The 18,630-nt window shown below is 52.3% G+C and overlaps 6 protein-coding genes across 6 annotated transcripts; 4 read left to right on the top strand and 2 right to left on the bottom strand.

Moving 5' to 3' along the window:
* Positions 1 to 961: 961 nt before the first annotated feature.
* On the top strand, positions 962 to 2,133 carry UCRPA7_2381 (putative endoplasmic reticulum-golgi intermediate compartment protein 3 protein; the record flags this gene model as incomplete). The annotated part of the gene is made up of 2 exons (XM_007914963.1): positions 962 to 1,900; positions 1,960 to 2,133. The coding sequence occupies 2 exons, from the start codon at positions 962 to 964 to the stop codon at positions 2,131 to 2,133; spliced, it is 1,113 nt and encodes a 370-aa protein (XP_007913154.1).
* A 5,262-nt stretch (positions 2,134 to 7,395) lies between these two features.
* Positions 7,396 to 8,173, top strand: UCRPA7_2380 (putative cell cycle inhibitor nif1 protein; the record flags this gene model as incomplete). The annotated part of the gene is made up of 4 exons (XM_007914936.1): positions 7,396 to 7,453; positions 7,535 to 7,795; positions 7,859 to 7,997; positions 8,053 to 8,173. 4 exons carry the CDS (start codon positions 7,396 to 7,398, stop codon positions 8,171 to 8,173), a joined length of 579 nt encoding a protein of 192 aa, XP_007913127.1.
* A 565-nt stretch (positions 8,174 to 8,738) lies between these two features.
* UCRPA7_2379 (putative proteasome subunit beta type 7 precursor protein) lies at positions 8,739 to 9,708 on the bottom strand (the record flags this gene model as incomplete). The annotated part of the gene is made up of 2 exons (XM_007914983.1): positions 8,739 to 9,434; positions 9,583 to 9,708. 2 exons carry the CDS (start codon positions 9,706 to 9,708, stop codon positions 8,739 to 8,741), a joined length of 822 nt encoding a protein of 273 aa, XP_007913174.1.
* Positions 9,709 to 10,536: 828 nt separating this feature from the next.
* On the top strand, positions 10,537 to 11,872 carry UCRPA7_2378 (putative nuclear pore complex protein; the record flags this gene model as incomplete). The annotated part of the gene is made up of 4 exons (XM_007915011.1): positions 10,537 to 10,608; positions 10,677 to 11,346; positions 11,401 to 11,819; positions 11,870 to 11,872. The coding sequence occupies 4 exons, from the start codon at positions 10,537 to 10,539 to the stop codon at positions 11,870 to 11,872; spliced, it is 1,164 nt and encodes a 387-aa protein (XP_007913202.1).
* A 1,432-nt stretch (positions 11,873 to 13,304) lies between these two features.
* On the top strand, positions 13,305 to 15,344 carry UCRPA7_2377 (putative nuclear pore complex subunit nup159 protein; the record flags this gene model as incomplete). Its single annotated transcript, XM_007914980.1, has 1 exon — positions 13,305 to 15,344. The coding sequence occupies one exon, from the start codon at positions 13,305 to 13,307 to the stop codon at positions 15,342 to 15,344; it is 2,040 nt and encodes a 679-aa protein (XP_007913171.1).
* A 1,221-nt stretch (positions 15,345 to 16,565) lies between these two features.
* On the bottom strand, positions 16,566 to 17,832 carry UCRPA7_2376 (putative mn2+ homeostasis protein per1 protein; the record flags this gene model as incomplete). The annotated part of the gene is made up of 4 exons (XM_007915028.1): positions 16,566 to 16,623; positions 16,680 to 17,439; positions 17,556 to 17,604; positions 17,695 to 17,832. 4 exons carry the CDS (start codon positions 17,830 to 17,832, stop codon positions 16,566 to 16,568), a joined length of 1,005 nt encoding a protein of 334 aa, XP_007913219.1.
* Positions 17,833 to 18,630: the final 798 nt, after the last annotated feature.

Genomic DNA, 18,630 nt, shown 5'->3' with positions numbered 1-18,630 from the left:
ACAGAATCTTCGAAGCCTCAATCAGATATTCTCAACCCTGGTTTTCTGGTGTATTCAACTCGCTAAAATCATGTTTTATTACCCTGGCGGAGGTGTAGGTATCTACCTTGAAGCTTTACTGTGGTATTTCATCTATCAAAGGCATCAAATATTGATTAGCCCTGCATGCAGAATGGATACACCCCTGATCTCTGGTAAAGATAATTTGAATGCCATGAATCATCGAATCTATATTCGCTTCATCATATAATATGGGTTACGAAGCTCTTTTGTACTGTGGGGTGTCCGCTTGACTAAGATGGATTTACGGAGCCATCCATGGATGCCACAGGGGCTTAGCCTAGACTTCCAGGGGTCCAATGGGCTGGGCTAGGCGATCGGCTTGCGGAATAATCTTCTCGCGGAGCCAGCCGCGTCAGAGTCGCTCGGGAGAGGTGTCCTCTTGAGCTAAGCTATCTATTCCTGGGGGGCTGAGGATCGGACCGGACAACTTTACTGCTTTGTCCTTTGAGCCTCATGAATCTTGTTTCTCCTAATGCTCCGCTTGACACGCTCCTTATGATACCTTAGCGGGTGCCTCATTGTTCAATTTCTGTTTCTTGCGGAGCTGCAACGTTCAATTAGCTTGCCTTGCGCGTAGCTGCAAGCTCTCCATAACCCCTTGAAGCGAGCGCACTCTTGGAGAGTGAGGGGACACAGCCGAGATGCCGCCCAAATCTCGTTTCACAAGGCTGGATGCCTTCACGAAAACGGTCGAGGATGCGCGAATCAGAACAACTTCTGGTGGGATTGTGACCATAGTGTCGCTCATCGTTGTCCTCTACCTGGCGTGGGGAGAATGGGCAGACTACAGGAGGATAGCTATTCATCCTGAGCTGATCGTGGATAAGGGAAGAGGTAAGCTTCGCACCGACCCAATTGATGATCAAGGGACTGACAAGACGGCCACACAGGCGAGCGAATGGAAATTCACTTGAACATTACCTTCCCCCACATTCCTTGCGAATTGCTCACTCTCGATGTAATGGATGTATCGGGCGAGCAGCAACACGGCGTGCAACATGGTGTGAACAAAGTCAGACTTAGAGCTGAATCTGAGGGAGGTGGTGTTATCGATGTCAAGGCGCTCGATCTACATCGGGAAGATGAAGCGGCCAAGCACCTGGATCCCAACTACTGCGGCCAGTGCTACGGAGCATCTCCGCCGAGCAACGCAATGAAGCCTGGATGCTGCAACACCTGTGACGAAGTCCGGGAGGCATATGCGCAAGCATCATGGGCCTTTGGTAAGGGCGAAGGTGTCGAACAGTGCCAGCGTGAACATTACGCTGAGCGATTGGAGGAGCAGAGGCGTGAGGGCTGTCGTATCGAGGGTGGGCTCCGTGTGAACAAGGTAGTTGGAAACTTCCACTTGGCACCGGGACGAAGCTTCAGTAATGGCAACATGCACGTTCACGACCTTAAGAACTACTGGGAGAACCCCAACGACGGCTACTCGTTCTCGCATACGATTCACCATCTCCGCTTTGGTCCGCAATTGCCAGAGTCGATCACAAAGAATATGGGCTCGAAGGCTCTTCCCTGGACGAACCATCACCAGAACCCCCTGGACGGCATCAAACAGGTTACAGATGACCCGAACTTCAACTACATGTACTTTGTCAAGATTGTGCCCACCTCGTACCTCCCTCTTGGCTGGGAGAAGAAGAATCGCGGTGGATATACAGAGGATGGTGCCGCGCTGGGCTCCTTCGGCCAAGGCGCAGACGGAAGCGTCGAGACGCACCAGTACTCCGTCACAAGCCATAAGCGTAGCTTAGCTGGAGGTGATGATCGCGCTGAAGGCCACGAAGAGCGTCTGCACTCAAAGGGTGGTATCCCAGGCGTGTTCTTCTCATATGTAAGTCAACTTATCATGAGCTTCGAGTTGACTGGATTAGACGCTGACACAATCCTTAGGACATCTCGCCGATGAAGGTCATCAATCGCGAGGAGAGGCCAAAGACATTTGCTGGGTTCCTGACTGGCCTCTGTGCGGTCATTGGCGGCACGCTTACCGTGGCGGCGGCTGTGGATCGTGGTGTATTTGAGGGCGCAACTAGGTTAAAGAAGATGAGGTCGAAGGACTTGTAGAGAAGCTCTATGTTATGTAGAATAGGTATGCTTCGGTTCTCTGATTTGCTAAGCATGGGGTGTGGAGTTCAGGATAGTAAGGAAAACTGCTCTTGATATGAACAACCTGAAAGCATATTGCGTATTGAGTCATCTGAATAGGGAAAGTGAAGAGCTTAGCTGTCAGCTCAGTCACACTCAAGAGCAACTTACTACTTTCCGCATAGTTTTGTGTATCTTGAGACGCATTTCTTTAGTGTCACGCGTATAAACAAACATCGTGTACGAGATTGTCACTTTTTCTACATCTCACGATGCTGTCGTAAACAATCGGACCACCTGGCAACCCTAAATAGGTTGCAAGCCCGGTGAAATAAGACAGTACAAGTTGTCAGCCATAGCTTGGCAAAGGCGCTCACTCCCACCATTCACAATTGACCGGATCTCGTGTCTTTTTATTGAGTAATAAATTGAGGGCTTCCACAAACATGCCCACGTCCGGGATAGCCTTGGTCGAGTGTAATTTCGCCTGTTGCGGAGGCCCCCATTTGCGGTTTACGGTACAGCTGCAACGTCCCGCCTGCAATCCACACGTGCAGATTGTCTCTGCCGAGAGGACTGTTGCAAGGGTTCTCCACGTCCCCCGGCCTGCCACTGGACGGCGCGGATTACACCTTGCTTTTTGGTGCTATCTTTGCAATCAATTTTCAAGATTTGGGAGCTTTCGAAACAGTAGGAGACGGTGGACGTGATTGGCCTGGCGCGGCAGTTGTTCATCTCAGCACTGATGACGGCCACCCAGCGATGCGGACCCCGATAGGGCCATCAATCTGAAACATTTTGCCACTTTCTGATGTAGTGAAGCTTGATATTTCTTGAATCTACGAGAAGCCTTGGAGAGTCGCGAAGGGTCTACCCCTGAGAACCGCAAACTTGCTAAAGGGTGTGAGTGAGGGGTACAGCGATGAAGTAATGTGCGGCGAAATGTCGTGTGCTGTCGCTCTGCGGTTAGCCGCTTTAACAGTACAGCATGTAACATGTACAAGCTTCGTGACCTGTGGCCCCGTGGGTTTATCTTGTATATACAGGACACTACAGTCTCAACCGAGATCAAAAGCAGATGCTCCCGAGGGCGCTATCTTTTCGGGAATATGGCCCTGAAGAAAGACAGCACACGATGCTGACACGATTGAGCAGCCGATTGGGCCGCGGTCTTGGCATACCTCGTATTCGACTCTGAGGAAACTTATCGATTGTGTGGGCCTTGGCTAGACGGACCTGGCCTCATCGCCAACTAGGTCTAGAAGGATGTCGTGAGAGGGGACAGGTAACAATTTTCAGATAACCGAACTGTATAGAATCGAGACAGAGCTAGCTGACGGGATGCTATTCTCGATGCCGCCTCTGGAGAAATTATACGGCATGTTGACTTTGTTTTTCCAGTGAATATCGTGTCTGGCAGGTGTATGTATGTATGTATGGTGAGTTTGTTTGATTGCACCACAAGCCACGGCAAAAAGGCGCCTCGGTTGGGTTGTCACGATCATTACCCCTGAATGAGATGGAGCCAGAAAAATATGCCTAGTGCAGCCACTTAAGCTTTAAGGACACATGCTCCTACTGCAGACACACGCTTCAGTTGATCCACTGCGATAGATGCTCCAGCTAATTGGCATCTAACGTGAAGAGAAGTTGGTCGAGTTGGAGAACTAGAGTTTGCTTCTGGTGCAATCGAGATGCTTTCGCCTCGTCTCATGTTGTCCGGCCAGGGGGCCGGTCTGTCAGCCACAAGCCCCTGTCACGATCGTCGGCTGCCGCCATTTACAACGGCGCAAGCATCAGTGCAGATCTGGGAACCAACCTGCCTCATCGATTGCCCACCCCTACTTAAGTCGTCTCGCCATCGCTTTACTGCTTCACTGGGGCGGATGGGTGAATGATTGATTGATGGATGGATGGATGGAAATCCCAGCAAGAATGATGACGCCGATGCCGCCACAGTTGAATCTGGGTACCTTTAATGTAGAGACTCCAACTTGCCAGTGAGATCTCTTCAAGCTGGAGGAGAGGGAGAGAGGTTGCGTGTGCGTGGAGTCTCTTACTACTCACCTAACCCGTTCCGCCAGTTATCGCGGCCGGTTCATGTAGGGTGGTGCAAGTCGTCATTTAACAGGCCGCCGTAGAAAAGATCGAGAAAAAAAGGGGAAATTGGGACAGACGGCCGCCGCCTGTCAGCAGGGCAGCACCAGGACCCGGAGAGGAGCAACAAGGTGGGTGGCTGTCTACCTCAGCAACAGGACAGAAAACAGCCAGCCAAAACAACAGACACAGACGAAGAGCCCCTCGAGCCCCTCTGCTGGCTGGAGAGCTGGCCACTGCTGGCGTACCTTAGGCCCCTCAGGCCCCTAGAGAGAGTGGAGGTACCCCATACTTTGTGGCTGCTTTTAGCGGCGAGACCCCTTCTTTTCTTTGCAGCACGGCCAGTTCCAATTATATGCCACTCGTCCCTGTTTCTACGCCGTTTCGGGCCTAACCTTGCGCTACAGCGGTACAGCAGCTTCCACCGGCGCCTTGCGCAGAGTTGCTGGTACCTCGCTACCTCGGTGGCTCCAAGGTTACCTAGACCACCTATGATGGACCCCCGAGGCCCAAGGTTCCCAGCGCCAGTCCCCCAGTGACAAGTGACCGGAGATGCAGGTGCGTGGTAAGGTACCTAGGTAGGTGGTAGGTACCTTAGCCTTAGCCCGTGCTGCTGGCCTCCCGTCCCTGTCTCCCGTCTTGACTGTCTGTCTCCCCGTATGTCCACCACCTGCACCCTGCTGATGCACTTGCACTGGGCTCACCATCGACTTGATTTCTTCTTCTCCTGCTCCTCCTCCTCCCCCATCTGCCCATCCCTCTTCCACCCCGGAAGCAAGCAAGCAAGCAAGCCTCTGCGCATGCGTTGCTTCTTTTGATTGATTGATATTGATTATTTAACCCACCGTCTGTCTTCTGCTGCTGGTAGCATCGTCAGTCTCTGGTCTCTCCCCTCTGCTTGCATCCACGCCGTCATACCTCGTCCTCATCCAGAACAAAGGCGTCCAATCGCCCGCTTAGTCCTCCCGCAGCGTGTGTCGGCTTGTTTCGTTTCTCCTGACTGACACAGCCGTTGCAAAGTTGACCTCGTCGCCTCCCTTACGCATCACTATCCCCGCCATCGGCTTCACTCTTTTCCTCCAATACAATCGACTTGTCAAGCAACAAAGTGGTCGAAATCAGGTTTATCTATCATTCCATAAACACATCATTGTGGTGCTCAATCTGCGATTCATTACCACGCATACGAACCGGCCGGCCTTTGTCTCGAGGATCCCGCATCCCACGCACCTCGTCAATCATCCGCCGCTGTCCTTGGCCGCTTTCAGGTTTGACTTGACTTGATCTTTCATGCGCTGCCGGTAAATCGGCTGCACACAGAAGTGGGCGTTCTTAGTGGCCAGACCGTCTTACCTTGACGTCGGCGGTTCTAGACGATCCATTCCAGAGCACAAGCTCCAAAAGCACCCCCCAAATCGTATCTTACGCGCATTCCAGCTACACCAGAGCGCCGAATTGGGCCTGGTCTAGGAGCCGGCACAGTCCAGCCTGGGATATTTGGAGCTCAACACCAACGCGCGTACACTGAAAGGCGGGCGATCCTGCGTCCCTCTGTCACCGATTCTACACAACATACGGGCTCATGGTCTGAGCAGCTTCACCATGACGGCCCCACGACCCAACTTCCTCGACCTGCGGTCGCAGTCGCAGCTTTCGGTCACAAGACCGTTGAAGTCTCCACGATTACATGTTGCCGGCGAAGTACCGCCGGAGCTCTCGCCACTCGATGCCTTTGCCCTACAGAGCCGTATGCTTGCGAAGCAGCTGCAGGAGAGCGCCAAAGAGGGAAAGAGAATGAGCAGGTTGCCTCCTCTGACGACGGAGAGCCCTCTTGTTGTGCAAGGACGTTCTGACTACTTTCGCTCCATGTCTGCGGACAGCTCATCAGATACTGAATCAACCCTACCACCATTGACCGGGTTGGGCTTGCGAACCGAGGTGGAGGACAACCCTATTCGACCTATGTCTATGCATCCCCGGATGAGTCGTGTTCCACCAACTCCAGATGAGTCCTTCCCGCTTCCGAGTCCCAATCCAGCGGCTTTGGAACGAGCACGCGGGCGACCTCTGAAGAATGCCGATGAAGGCAATGGCTATTTTGGAGCACGACGAGAGCAGTCACCGTCTTCAATGGATGGCTCTACGACACGAAACAGGATAGAGGAAGTGACGCCATTGCCTCCGCAAAACATGGCGCAGCTCTCCCCAGTTACGAGCAACTCAATGTCTCAATCGCCAGAGAAGATCGTGAAGAAGCACTCCTTCGACTCTAGCGGTTTAGCACCACCGCGCTCAATGTTCCCCAAAAGGTCCTCCAGTATCATGTCATCACCTTTGGAGCCTAGCGAATGGGACAGCGCCGGGTCCATGAGCAACTCGTTTCACTCTCAACCACCTCGCAAACTCTCTGGAAGTAGCGGCATGTTTTCACCAGGCCATTTACCTAGGTCCCCATCAATCAGTTCCAATACTTCGGAGCTTCCCAGGCCATCTTTCAACTTTTCGAGACCAATCAGCCGGGTTGGTACACCTGGGCCAGATACCCCTGCTCGGCAAGCATCCTCAGATAGTCAGGCTTCTTTTATCCTGGCCGACGACACAGCGAACACCCCAATCAGCATGCACAGTGAAGGCTTCCCAGAAACTCTACCAGAAGACCCCCGAGCGGCTGCTCCGTCATATATCTACTCTAAATTTTCTCTCCCGCGAGGCAAGATGCTTCAGCGGTCCAGTCCTATGGATCCCGAGGCGCCACCCGCGTCATTTCAGTATGAGATGCCTCCTGTGGCACCACCCAGTAACATTCAAACGATACCATATGGTGGTCAGGCACCCCCGTCACCTCCCACTCGGCCCTCAAGCTCGAGTAGCAGATTTTTGGAAGAGTCTATCCCTAGGCCGTCTTTGGAACGTAGCAAATTAAGCACCGAAATTCTCAATGCTACATCAGAGCTGTCACCCAGCCCTAGCAGACCATCTACAGACGGGGGACGATCCTCAGAAGACATTCAACGGGGTCGCCCACTTACATCTCCACTGCACGAACCGTCTCGTCTCAAGACAGCTGTATCGGCTGTTACCAGCGATTCTGCGAGTACCATCAAGGCCGCCCGATCTCAGTATTCAACTGCGACCACCACAACCATGTCAGATATTCCAGCGGAAGAGCACGTCTCCAAGGCTATTGCCTTGCATGAAGCTGGTAAGCTGAATGAATCGACTTATCATTTGAGATTTGCCGCCAAGCAAGGCCATCCTACAGGCATGCTCCTGTATGCTCTAGCGTGCCGACACGGTTGGGGCATGCGACCGAATCAGAGGGAGGGCGTGGAGTGGTTGAGAAAGGCGGCGGAGTGCGCCAGCGTCGAGATTGCGGAGGACGAGGACCATGTCAAGGAAGGAAAGGCAGTGGACTTCCTTGAGCGCAAGACACGAAAGGCTCAATTTGCGCTGAGCATCTATGAGCTGGGTGTTAGCCACATGAATGGCTGGGGCATAGAGCAGGACAAAGCTCTTGCATTGCGATGCTTTGAAATCGCTGGTAGTACGTTTAGCTCCAGTGCAACTTCCTGTATTTGGTGATTTGACCATGCTAATTAGTTTCTAGACTGGGGTGACGTCGACGCTCTCGCAGAGGCTGGCTTCTGCTATGCACAAGGCATCGGCTGCAAGAAGAACTTGAAGACTAGTGCCAAGTTCTACAGGATGGCCGAGGCCAAGGGGATGAGCATGGTTGGAAACAGCTGGTAAGTCATTAAACCCCCATGCAAGACTTTGAATCCAAGCTCACAATTTGTCAAGGATCCACAAGTCCAAATATAATGATGAAGGCAAAGAGGACAAGAAGAAGCCTCGGTCCAAATCAAGGAGCCGAAATATCTTCGGACGCAAGTCCAGGGCCAACACTGCTGCCAGTTCATAAAGCACACGGAATAAGCATGTTTTCATGATATGATAATGACTATAATCACATATCCCATATCCAGGAGTTCTAAAGGGGGTATTCAATGCCGCATCATCTCTCTAGGACTGCTATTCGGGCTGGCTTCATCTGCTTTGCGCATTGCATCGGCCGATCGAAACCAAGAGAGCGTCGAGCACAGGAGTAATTCCATTTTCATCTTCGGAGGAGGGGAGAGAGCTTCTATCGCCATATGATCTGGGAAGAGAAGTTTCTGAAGCTATTTGGGATTTGTACAAACTTTCTACGGTGTCTATACCTGATATGCTTCTAATGTATATATTCGAATGGTCGTCTGTATTTAACGGACCCAGAGACTTCATAATGATCAATGAGACAGCGAGAGTCCGCAACAAATCATGACATGAAGAATTTGCTGTAAGCAGAGTCACATTGCATTGGTTGTGAGATGTATCGAAGAACCAAAACCCAGAGCCAGTCTTCTATTCATGTCAGACATATTGGTACAAGAGCTACAACAACCCGCTACTTGATGCTTCACTGCTCCCTTCTAACTCCGTTCATCTTACGTGTCCACATCCATCTTCTCGTCATCGCCCTCCACCGCAAGCTCGTGCACGCTCACATACTTGCCAATCTCATCCTTGCGAATCACCTTCTCGTTCAGCACCGCCGTCGTGCCCTTAGGGAAGACGTAGTTGCCGAGCTTCTGTGACCGCTGGTTGGGTCGGACATATCCTCTCCGTAGCGTCGTCTTGTCCTTGGTGATGATGGCGACGTCGACGTTGGAGCCGGAGCCCAGATCGTTGAAGATACCGGCCTGGATGGCCTGGCTGCAGAGCTCGACGGCCTCGTCCTGGGTGAGGCTGGCCTTCCACTGGGTCTCGAAGACGGACATGGCGGCGAGCGAGCCGGAGCCCATGGTGACGTAGGGCAGCTTGTCGGTGCTGCCGTGGGCGTGGACGGTGAAGAGGTGGGTGCCGGTGGGGTCGACGCCGGCGACGACGAGGTACGCGCCGATGTGGCCCTGGTACTGGAACAGGTGCTGCTTGAGCATCGTCATGCAGGTCACGACGCGCGGCTTGCGGCCCGTCGACAGCGAGTGCAGCTCCAGGTTCGACGAGATGATGGCCGTCGTGAACTCCGTGTCCGCCGCCGTGCCCGCGCCCGCGCACCAGATGTTCGGCGCGATGTAGTGCAGCTTCTCGCAGTTCTTGTCGGCCACGATGGGTCCGGATGTCGCTCGCGTGTCGGCGGCAATCTGGAGAGGAGATCATGTCAGCTTGATGGTGGTGCTTGGAAGCAAATCAAACGCCAGGACCTGACGTCTAAGAAGGCGAGGCTGCGGATGCCCAGTCGCTCGAGTCGAATGATGATCCTCAAAGGTGAAGACGAGAGGCTATACTGACCACTACACCGCCATCATATATGCATCCTACGATAGTAGTACCTGTGCTGGTGGCCTTGGGAAGAGGAACACCTCTGGCGTGGAGCGCAGCATTGCGGTTGTAATTTGAGAAATCGAACCCCGGCATCGTGAGAACGGAGAGTGTTGGGTATCTCGGTCGTCAATTAAGAATCGCCAACTCCGCTCGATGAATGTCAGCGGGGATAGACTTGTTGGCGTGGGAGGTTGAGATGGGTTTCGTGGATGGAGGGCGTTTCTCTTGATGGGTTGAGGTACGTTAAGGTAGAGCTGGATTACGAGGCTAGGAGCTGCCTTCAGGTTGTCCTAGCACTGCAAGGCACCAAGAAGCTCAGTCAACGCGAACCTGGAAGCTTATGCAGGGTAATTTATTATGTAAGTTCAAGCTAACTAATTTAGGTAGCATATTCTGCCCATGGCTAGGGAAGCGGCGTCCCCAATGCAGGAAAGTGCAGGATAACCTTACCATTAAAATAAGAGTCAAAGCTCGCTACACGTGATATGGAATCGAGCTTGGTAAAAGCAGCCAGTGACAGGGATCCTTTTTGGTAGGCAGAACTCTGGCCGCCTTCACCTTTTCGCGTCGAACTTGAGCTCCAAGAGGGACACAGCGCAGCATTCAACCCTCACCTTTCCCTGTCTTCCTCGCCAAACAGACATAATCTTGATCTATCTGCTTATGCTTGGGACGAACATTCTTTGAGCCTGGTTTCTTGTCTTCCGTTCTCTTTCCACTTTGCGCAGTTGGAGCTCCTTGTTTTGGTTTGATATCTTGCCCTCCCGCCAACAGGAGCTAAACGCTCTCTGCGGGCAAACACACGACAACCCCGGCCTTCGACCGATGAGAAAAACGAACTTATGAACTTCGGGTCCTCTCTCCAAGGCCGGTTACTTTGCGACAGTCATGGCGTTTAGCTTTGGCAATACCGGAAATACCATGATTGGGGGTGCCGGTGGTGGAGCAGGAGGACTGACGATGGGAGCTGACCTGGAGGTCATCCAGACTGAGGTGCGTTCCACAGATACAGGCGCATTCTTCGTGCATGCGCTTCCTTGAACGTGAACTAACATTAATAGTCTTTGGGATTCCTCTCCTTAGCAGGCGAAGCAAAGATCCAGTTGACGACAGCATGGTCCAGCGCCCCCGCCCCAACGGCATCGCTCATGAGCATTGCCCCACGAAAGGGCCTCGTTGCCGCAGCCGGTCCAGATTCTATATCTCTCGCGACAACGGAATCGGTACGAGACGCGTTGTCAGCTTCTAAGAATGGCGACAGCGAAATACGGCCGTTCGAACCCCAAGTCAAGATCCCTCTACCTATGAGGATTTCGCAACTGGCTTTCACGGCAGACGAACAATTCCTGATTGTCTCCGCCGAGCAAGGTGGCGGTCTTGCCGTATATGACGTTAAATCTCTGTCACAAGGCTCTTCACAGTCTGCTTTCGAGCTGTCTACTAATGGCGAGACTCTTCGAGCACTCATTCCAAATCCTATGGCCGAGAAGGCAGAACTATGCGCGATTGTCACCAACAACGGGAACTTATTAATGGCTAATTTGAAGGATCGATCAATAATTCAGGGAGCTAATGGCCCGGTTCTCAAGGCACAGGTCAGCTGTGCTGCTTGGAGTAGCAAGGGGAAGCAGATTGTTGCAGGAATGGCAGATGGAACCATCGCCCAGATGACCCCTGATGGTACGGACAAAGCATTAATTCCGAAACCGACGAGCTTAGGAGATTATCATGGTACGCAGGCTTCAGTTCAGATTACAAGGACAGCTTCAGCTAACAAATTTCTAGTTGCCTCGGTTAGTTGGTTGGAGAACGACGTGTTTCTTGTCATTTACAATGAGACGAACGGCCAGCCTGGAACTTCGGTATATCATATTGTGCACCGACATGAGCCAAAAGGCCAAGCTGCAAGCTTCGAGTTTCGAAAGCTTACTGACCCAGTGGAGCCGTTTGGCTCTGACAAAGTTCCCCATCACTCTGTGCTACGGATCCGGGATTACCCTCCTAACCTCCTCGATCTTTTGATTGTGTCATCGACCTCAACTGATAGTATCGGCCTTCTGACTCGATCAAAGACACCTCTCGCGGGTGACAAGCCCGCTGAACAGATCACCAATGTCTTTACAACTACCGAGTTCGCAGATGATTCTAAACGTGCACAGCTTCCCATGAGTGAGGAGAATATGAACGAGACCTATCCTATTGGTGTGAGTCTTGATCTTTCAAGCAAGGACAAGGTCTATAAACCTATTCCTAGTGAAGAGGAGATTGAATATTCGCCTGGACCGCTTCCCGCGCTCTGGGCACTCAACAATGATGGCGTTCTGTCGTGTTGGTGGATACTCTATACCGACGCCATCCGTCAAGGCACAACTTATCCTGGGATGGCAGCACTTGAGGGACCTTCTGCTGCCCCAGCTGCGCCTTCCAGCCCTGCTCCTGCAAATCCTTTTGGTGCCCCAGCAACAAGCACTTCTTCCTTTGGCCAGTCCTCTGCTTTCGGTGCCAAACCTTCCCCTTTCTCTGCTGCGGCTTCTTCACCTGCTGCAACAGCCACTAGCTCACCATTTGGGTCAAATCCATTCTCTGGTGCAGCGGCTGCGAGCGGGCCAACGTTTGGAACTCCATCGTTTGGCTCTTCCACCTTCGGCAGCAAGCCAGCTGCTCCCGCTTTCGGCCAGTCTTCAATGGGCTTGGGCATGAGGACCTCTCCGTGGGCTGCAGGTTCTACAGGAACAGCAGCTCCTGCATTTGGCCAGCATGGATTCGGTGGTGCTGCACCTCAAACAGGCAAGGTGTTTGGCAGTTCAACTACAGCTGCAGCTCCGTCATCAGGAAAGGTGTTTGGGAGCTCTACTACATCCACAACCCCGGCTTCGGGCGGGTTTGCTGGGTTTGCTAGTAACAATACCAGCGGTTTCGGGTCTCTGGGTGGCGCCTCGAGCGGGCAAAGCATTTTCAGCAAGCCTGCCGGGGAATCGTCTTCTAGTCAGAGCGTGTTCGGGAAACCTGCTGGTGACAGCTCTGCAACGAGTGTCTTCGGCAAACCAGCCGACACATCAGGGAGTCAAAGCGTCTTTGGCAAGCCATCGACACCAAGCGTGTTTGGATCGGCCGCTCCTGAAGTGTCCATGGATGCAGACACTGCTTTCCCTCCTCCAACATCTAAACCTGCCGGCGCTCCAGTACTTGGGTCCTCGCCGTTCGTCTTGGGAACTACGTTCAAGGCGGACCCTGCCAGCGCGAATGATAATGAGAAACCCACCGGAAAAAGTGGTGGCTCTCTTTTTGGCAGCGGCTTCGGTCTCTCACTTGGAGATGCTGCTAAGTCTTCAGGGACAACAGAGCCTTCTAAAGATGAAGATATGGATGCCACAACTCCTGTGACTGAGCAGCCTAAGCCAAAATCAGTCTTCAGCCTTGAGTCTACGACACCGACTACCACACCAGCTCCTTCTAAATTCTTCAGCACGTCTCCGCCACCTAATACTGGTCTTTTCGGGGCACCGAAACCCAACCCAGGGTCTTTCACGAGTCTTTTCGGGAAGTCTTCTGCAGGAACCGAGACAACCCAGCAGACGAGCATCTTTGCAAGGAGTACACCTGCTAGCAACCCTTTTTCGGTCAATAAGATTAGTCAGGGGACGCCGGAGATCAAGGTGGAGCCTGAGAAAAAGACTCCCGACAATTCTATGGAGGCACCATTACCTCCAGAGTCAACGAGTAAGGCTGCCTACCCTCTTGGAGATTCCTCCTCTTCATCCACTGCCTCCGCTGTCTCCCCAGACACTTTGAAAATTACGCCAAGCAAGGTTGCTGATATTGCCCCCTTACCTCTAGATCTCCAAGGAAAAACTACTACTCTGGCTGCTAACGATGCTCCACTTCCTCCCGATTTCCTTTCGAAGCCGGCCAAGAAAGTGGATGATGCGCCGTTGCCTCCTGATTTTCTACAGGATAAGACAAAATCCAAGGCTGAAGAGGCGCCTCTGCCCCCTGACTTTCTGTCCAAGCCCAAGAAGTCTGCTGCAGAAGAAGCACCATTACCTCCTGACTTCTTGGCGAAGCCAAAGTCCAAGTCTCCTGTCCCTGAAGCAGCTCCTCTACCACCCGACTTCCTCTCGAACTCATCTTCTAAGCAAGTACCTCAAGTTCCCACTGTGCCAAGCAGTCCAGAAGAGGATGACCTTGAGGAGGATGATTTGTCCGAAGATGAAGACGAGGATGAGGATGGCGAGGATGGCGAAGGTGAGGAGGAAGAAGGCTCTGAGCCCGGAACTGAGGGTAGCGGAGTCGATGTCGCTAAAGACTTGAGCCCGACGACGACTGGCGCTGTAGGCTTCACGCCCCAGAGCTCCTTTGGCGGCATGGGTGGCAGCACATTCTCAACTGTCTCTCGACCCGAGCCGGGTCGACTATTTGGTGAAGTTAATCGCAACGCACCAGTCTTCCCACAACCTGTGCCAGTCAGCCCTCGATCGCCTAGCCCCGTTCGAGGTGCTATTCCTCCAAGAGTGCTACGCAGCGAGTCATCTCGTTCGGTTAGTGCCCCAGGAATGGCGTCGCAGATTTTGGGTGCTCGTAAACCAAGTGCTAGTGTGTTTGGTAAATCCATCACGGCACGGGGGCCGCCTGAAGAGGACCATAATGTGATCCTCCAGAGACGAGCACAGGAGAGAAAGGATAAGGAAGAGTCCCAGACTCTTGAAGATGAAGAATATGAACACGTGCAGCAAATTCTTGACTCGGAAATCGAGCCGACTGTCGAAGTTGCAGATTTCACTGCATTCGCCAGCAGTTCTTCGAATACCGAAGCATCAACCGTTGCGTCCCAGGCAGAGGCGTTGTATCGTGACATTAATGGGATGATGCATGTTCTCGGACTCAATTCACGAGCTCTGGCCAGCTTCATCAAGGGCCATACAGAGCTATATAAAGATAGTGGGCGAACAAAGGAAGATTTGGACGACCCTGACAGCTGGGTTCTATGCGAAGCCGATGACCTTGGAGAGATTTTAGACGACGAACTGACGCAAGATTTGCTGGATGGCCAACTGAAAGACTTCGATCAGACTTGGGATGCTTGCCAAGATCTGCTTAAGGAGCTCCCAAGGCTCCGAGCAAAGCAGGAAGATATGAAGAGGGTCATTGGAACTTTACTTGATCCTGACCAGATTGCTGCCACCCGCTCCCTGCCCCTTAGCGCAGAGCAAGCGACGCAGCAGAACGACCTCCGCAGAGCTTATGCTCATATGACCAGACTGCTTGCTGAGGCCGAGGGTGCACTGACTATGCTGAAGACCAAGATTGCCTCTGCAGCTGGAGCAGCTGGTAAGAGCGCCGCCGTGCCTACTGTCGAGGCGATCATGAAGACAATTATGAAGATGACTAGCATGGCGGAGAAGAGAAGTGGAGACATCGACGTCTTGGAGAACCAGATGCGCAAGCTTCGATTCAGCTCGGTTGGTAGTCGCGAGGGATCCCCCTTTAGGACCCCACCCAGACGGTCGATTCAGTCCCCAGATCCACGGAAGTCGCTTACTTCTTCGATAACTTCATACGGTGCTCGTGCGCCAGGTACGCCGCCGCGCAAGAAGCTGAGCGGATTCAGTGAGGAGGAAAAGTCAGTTATCCGCCAGAAGAGAGAAAAGAAACAGGCTGTGCTTGGCCGACTCAAGGCAAGCTTGGAGAAAGCGGGACCCAACGTGTCTCGGCTGACGGATGAGGACTGATTGGGAAGCTTGTATTGAATCCTGTATTGAATAACACTCGGAATGAATGATAGGCTCAGGCTGGAATGAAGGACTGTTGGTGGACATAAGATTAGGCGCCTGAGAAGGCAACAGGTCCGCGCATGCCCCTGTATAGATAGAACCACAACCGCAATGATAACGAAGCATTAGATAGTACGACTTGCGCTCTGCCTCCACTTGCTGAAGTGAAATACTCTTGACAATGGATTTCTGTGTCTCTTCACATCTAAAGTTCAAGCTGAAATGCAGCACTTTGACTGACAAATGAGAGCATGCCCCAAATTTCTGAAGTGCCAACCCATCATGTTGAAACTGAAGTGCTGTGAATATGAGTGTACTTACACATATATTGCAGCACAAGCACCCATCGACTCATGCTTCTCTCCTGGCCACTTGGCTGTCTTGTCCAACAACTTTGCGCTGTTCCTTTCGCCAAATCGCATCAGTCCTGCGTGGGGAACGTAGTTCAAGGTTACTCGAATTCTCTTAGCTACTCATCATTGACGATTATAGACGCTTTTCTCTCTAGGGGTAATTCAATGATTATGTGTCGTGGTAACTCTGGAGAACTTTGGCCTATGCTGAACTTTGGCGAAGCGCATCATTTATACAAGAAGCGTCACCACCAACACACCACTTGTGATTGATATCTATTCCACGCCAGGCCAAGGAACAACCTCAAACAAGTTCAAGAAGTCATGTGTTAATCGTATCAATATTAGACCATCGAGGTTAACGGTGCTGGACAACAAGGATCACGGTATTTTCGAGGCAACAAAGTTCTGTTTATTATTCTCGAATATTCTGTTTTATTACTATAGCCCTACCAACTTCAAAGGTCGTAATTGCCTAGTCGATGTGGTAATGATGTTCTCGACGAACTGACGTTCATTACCCTGGCGGAGGGCCAAGTCATTGCTCGCTCGCCTTTGACCATATCCTATTCTAGCGCTTCATAACTACTCTTGAAGCTGACCACGCACAGCCATCTTGCTCGATTCTTCCAAGGTGAGACCGTCCTCACAAGGAGGATACAAAGCTCGGAAACAATCCTTCAAGATGTAAACTCGCACAAGAGAAGACTGGCACTATTAGTTTTTTGGGGGTGAAAAGCCCAGATAACCTATATACGATGCGGTCTCCAATCCATCGAAATGTTCGACGAAGTCAATTTGTATGTCCAGCCTCACTCGTTTGTGTCTAAGCCTTGAGCCTAGGCGTTCTTGCAATATCATCCTGGGCGTCTTTGATCAAGAAGCTACGAATGATATTAGCACAAGCCCGTCCTGCACCACAGAGGGGCTAGATACTCACTTATACCACAGGTATGTAGGCAAGATAGTCCCCAGATGCCAGAGACTATGGGCATCAATAGCACCCCACAGCGGCGGGAAGTCGAACAGCTCGAGGCTCATGGCCATCATGACCCAGGCAACGGTGAAGCCTGGGATCATGGCCCAGGCGCTCTTGGTCTCGCGGTACTTGTTGAAGCTGAACCAGGACCACATTATGTTCTGCACTATGCCGCAAGCCACATTGGCCGCCATGTTGTAGCCGTAGTCCCAGCGCCACAGCTTCAGGTACGCGACGTGAGCCGAGTACATAGCCAGGCACAATACCGTCCAGGCACGCAAGACTGATTGAATCTTGGGCTCGGGGCGGTCGAGCCGCCACAGCCGCACCGTCGTGTAATACATGCCGTAGAGAACGTTGGCGCCCGCAGCGAAGTAGTCGAGCTGCTCGGTGAGGAGAAAGTCGCGGCTGTGGAAGATGGCAGAGAAGATCCAGCTCGCGGCGCCGACGTAGGCGAGCATCTCGTAGAAAGGCCGCAACGTATACGATGGGGGAATGCCGGCGCGGATCTTTGACAGGCCGCTGAGGTGCGCCGCCAGGTTGCCCAGCGAGAAGGCAACTGACAACGGTTCCTGCATGCCTAGTAGCCGGTGGAAGGGCCACTTGCCGTGAAACTGCACCACGCCCTCTTCAGCGGCAACGCGCCGCCGTGTCACGATGTGCTGGCATGTATAGTCGCATTCGGCCGGGCAGTCCCAGAGAAGTAGACGATGAACAAGGGCTATTTCACAAAGAATCAGACCGTCAGCAGTGTCAAGCGGAAGAAGCGATCGAGCAGAGAAGATCGAATTATGGCTAAAGCGTCGGGTTTGATGTTTGGTCGTGGTGGTAACTCACGGATTGGCGTCTGCGGTTTTCCTGGAGCACAATTCTCACTCCTGCATACCTGAGGGCAATCTAGTTAGCTTCAATCCGCGTAGTTTGTCTGCTAGCATGGTGGTGTCTGTGTAACTGTCAGAATGTGCGCGACACATACCTCGACACACTCGCGGAAGTCCGTGAGGCGGTCGCCAACAGAAGCCTCGGCCCTGCCGCCAAAGAGCAGCAGGGCAAGCAAGGATAGGACGAGAAACAGTGTAGGGCGCCATCTCCTCGCCGCAGTAGGCGTTAGCATCGTGACAGCATCTACAGAGGCATATGTAGATGTGAAGAGAAGAGGGATGTGAGAAGCGTGAAAAAAGTCAGAAGGGGAAAGGGGAGGAGAAGGAGATGGGACTGCTGCGCAGATACGAGAGGGAAAATGTAGTTTAACTTTAGTTGGAGTAGGCCTGCAGCCTGACCTCATACCAACCATTGAGCTGGCCTTGCGACTCAAGCCTAATTGGTCTACGAAATCTGGGGACGTCTGGCGGGATCCATTTGCGAGCGGAAGCTTGTTCCAATAGCGAAATTGCGCCTACAAACTAACTGAGACTTGTCAAGGACAATCCCTGGGTCATCTAGACCCCGTTGGGAGACGCGACTGTCACGCGAGGACCCTGCATTGGTGTAGACATAGGAATTTCATCGTGGTCGCATACATGGACAGAATAGGGTAAGGGCAACAGATGCGTTGATTTATATTCATTCCCTATTGAGTTGTGGAAGAGCCTAGGCATCTTCCCTGTAGAATGTTGTCTGTAGTATGGTTTGTAATGTACTTCGTAACTCGTTATATAGACTTTTGTCTGGGATACCAACTCCGATCTATCCTGGTGTCAAGCAAGATTTGTCTTCGGTTGTCGAAGAGAGATTTCAGATCCAGATATCGTCAATTTTAAAACAGAAAATTCCAAACAAAACAGTCGTCGTCCTTTCATCATGAGCTTCGTGAGATTTTTTTTCATCAAAGAGCCAGCCGTAAACTCGGAAACCTCATTTCCAGGCATGCAACCAACACCTCCAAGGTTTAGGTCTTCAAACAACTCGTCCC

This window comes from Phaeoacremonium minimum (assembly GCF_000392275.1).
Source record: "Phaeoacremonium minimum UCRPA7 unplaced genomic scaffold PA7_03_scaffold_160, whole genome shotgun sequence".
Classification (NCBI taxonomy): Eukaryota; Fungi; Ascomycota; class Sordariomycetes; order Togniniales; family Togniniaceae; genus Phaeoacremonium; species Phaeoacremonium minimum.
The sequence above is the reverse complement of the archived record's forward strand: the minus strand, read 5'-3'. Positions and strand labels throughout refer to the sequence as shown.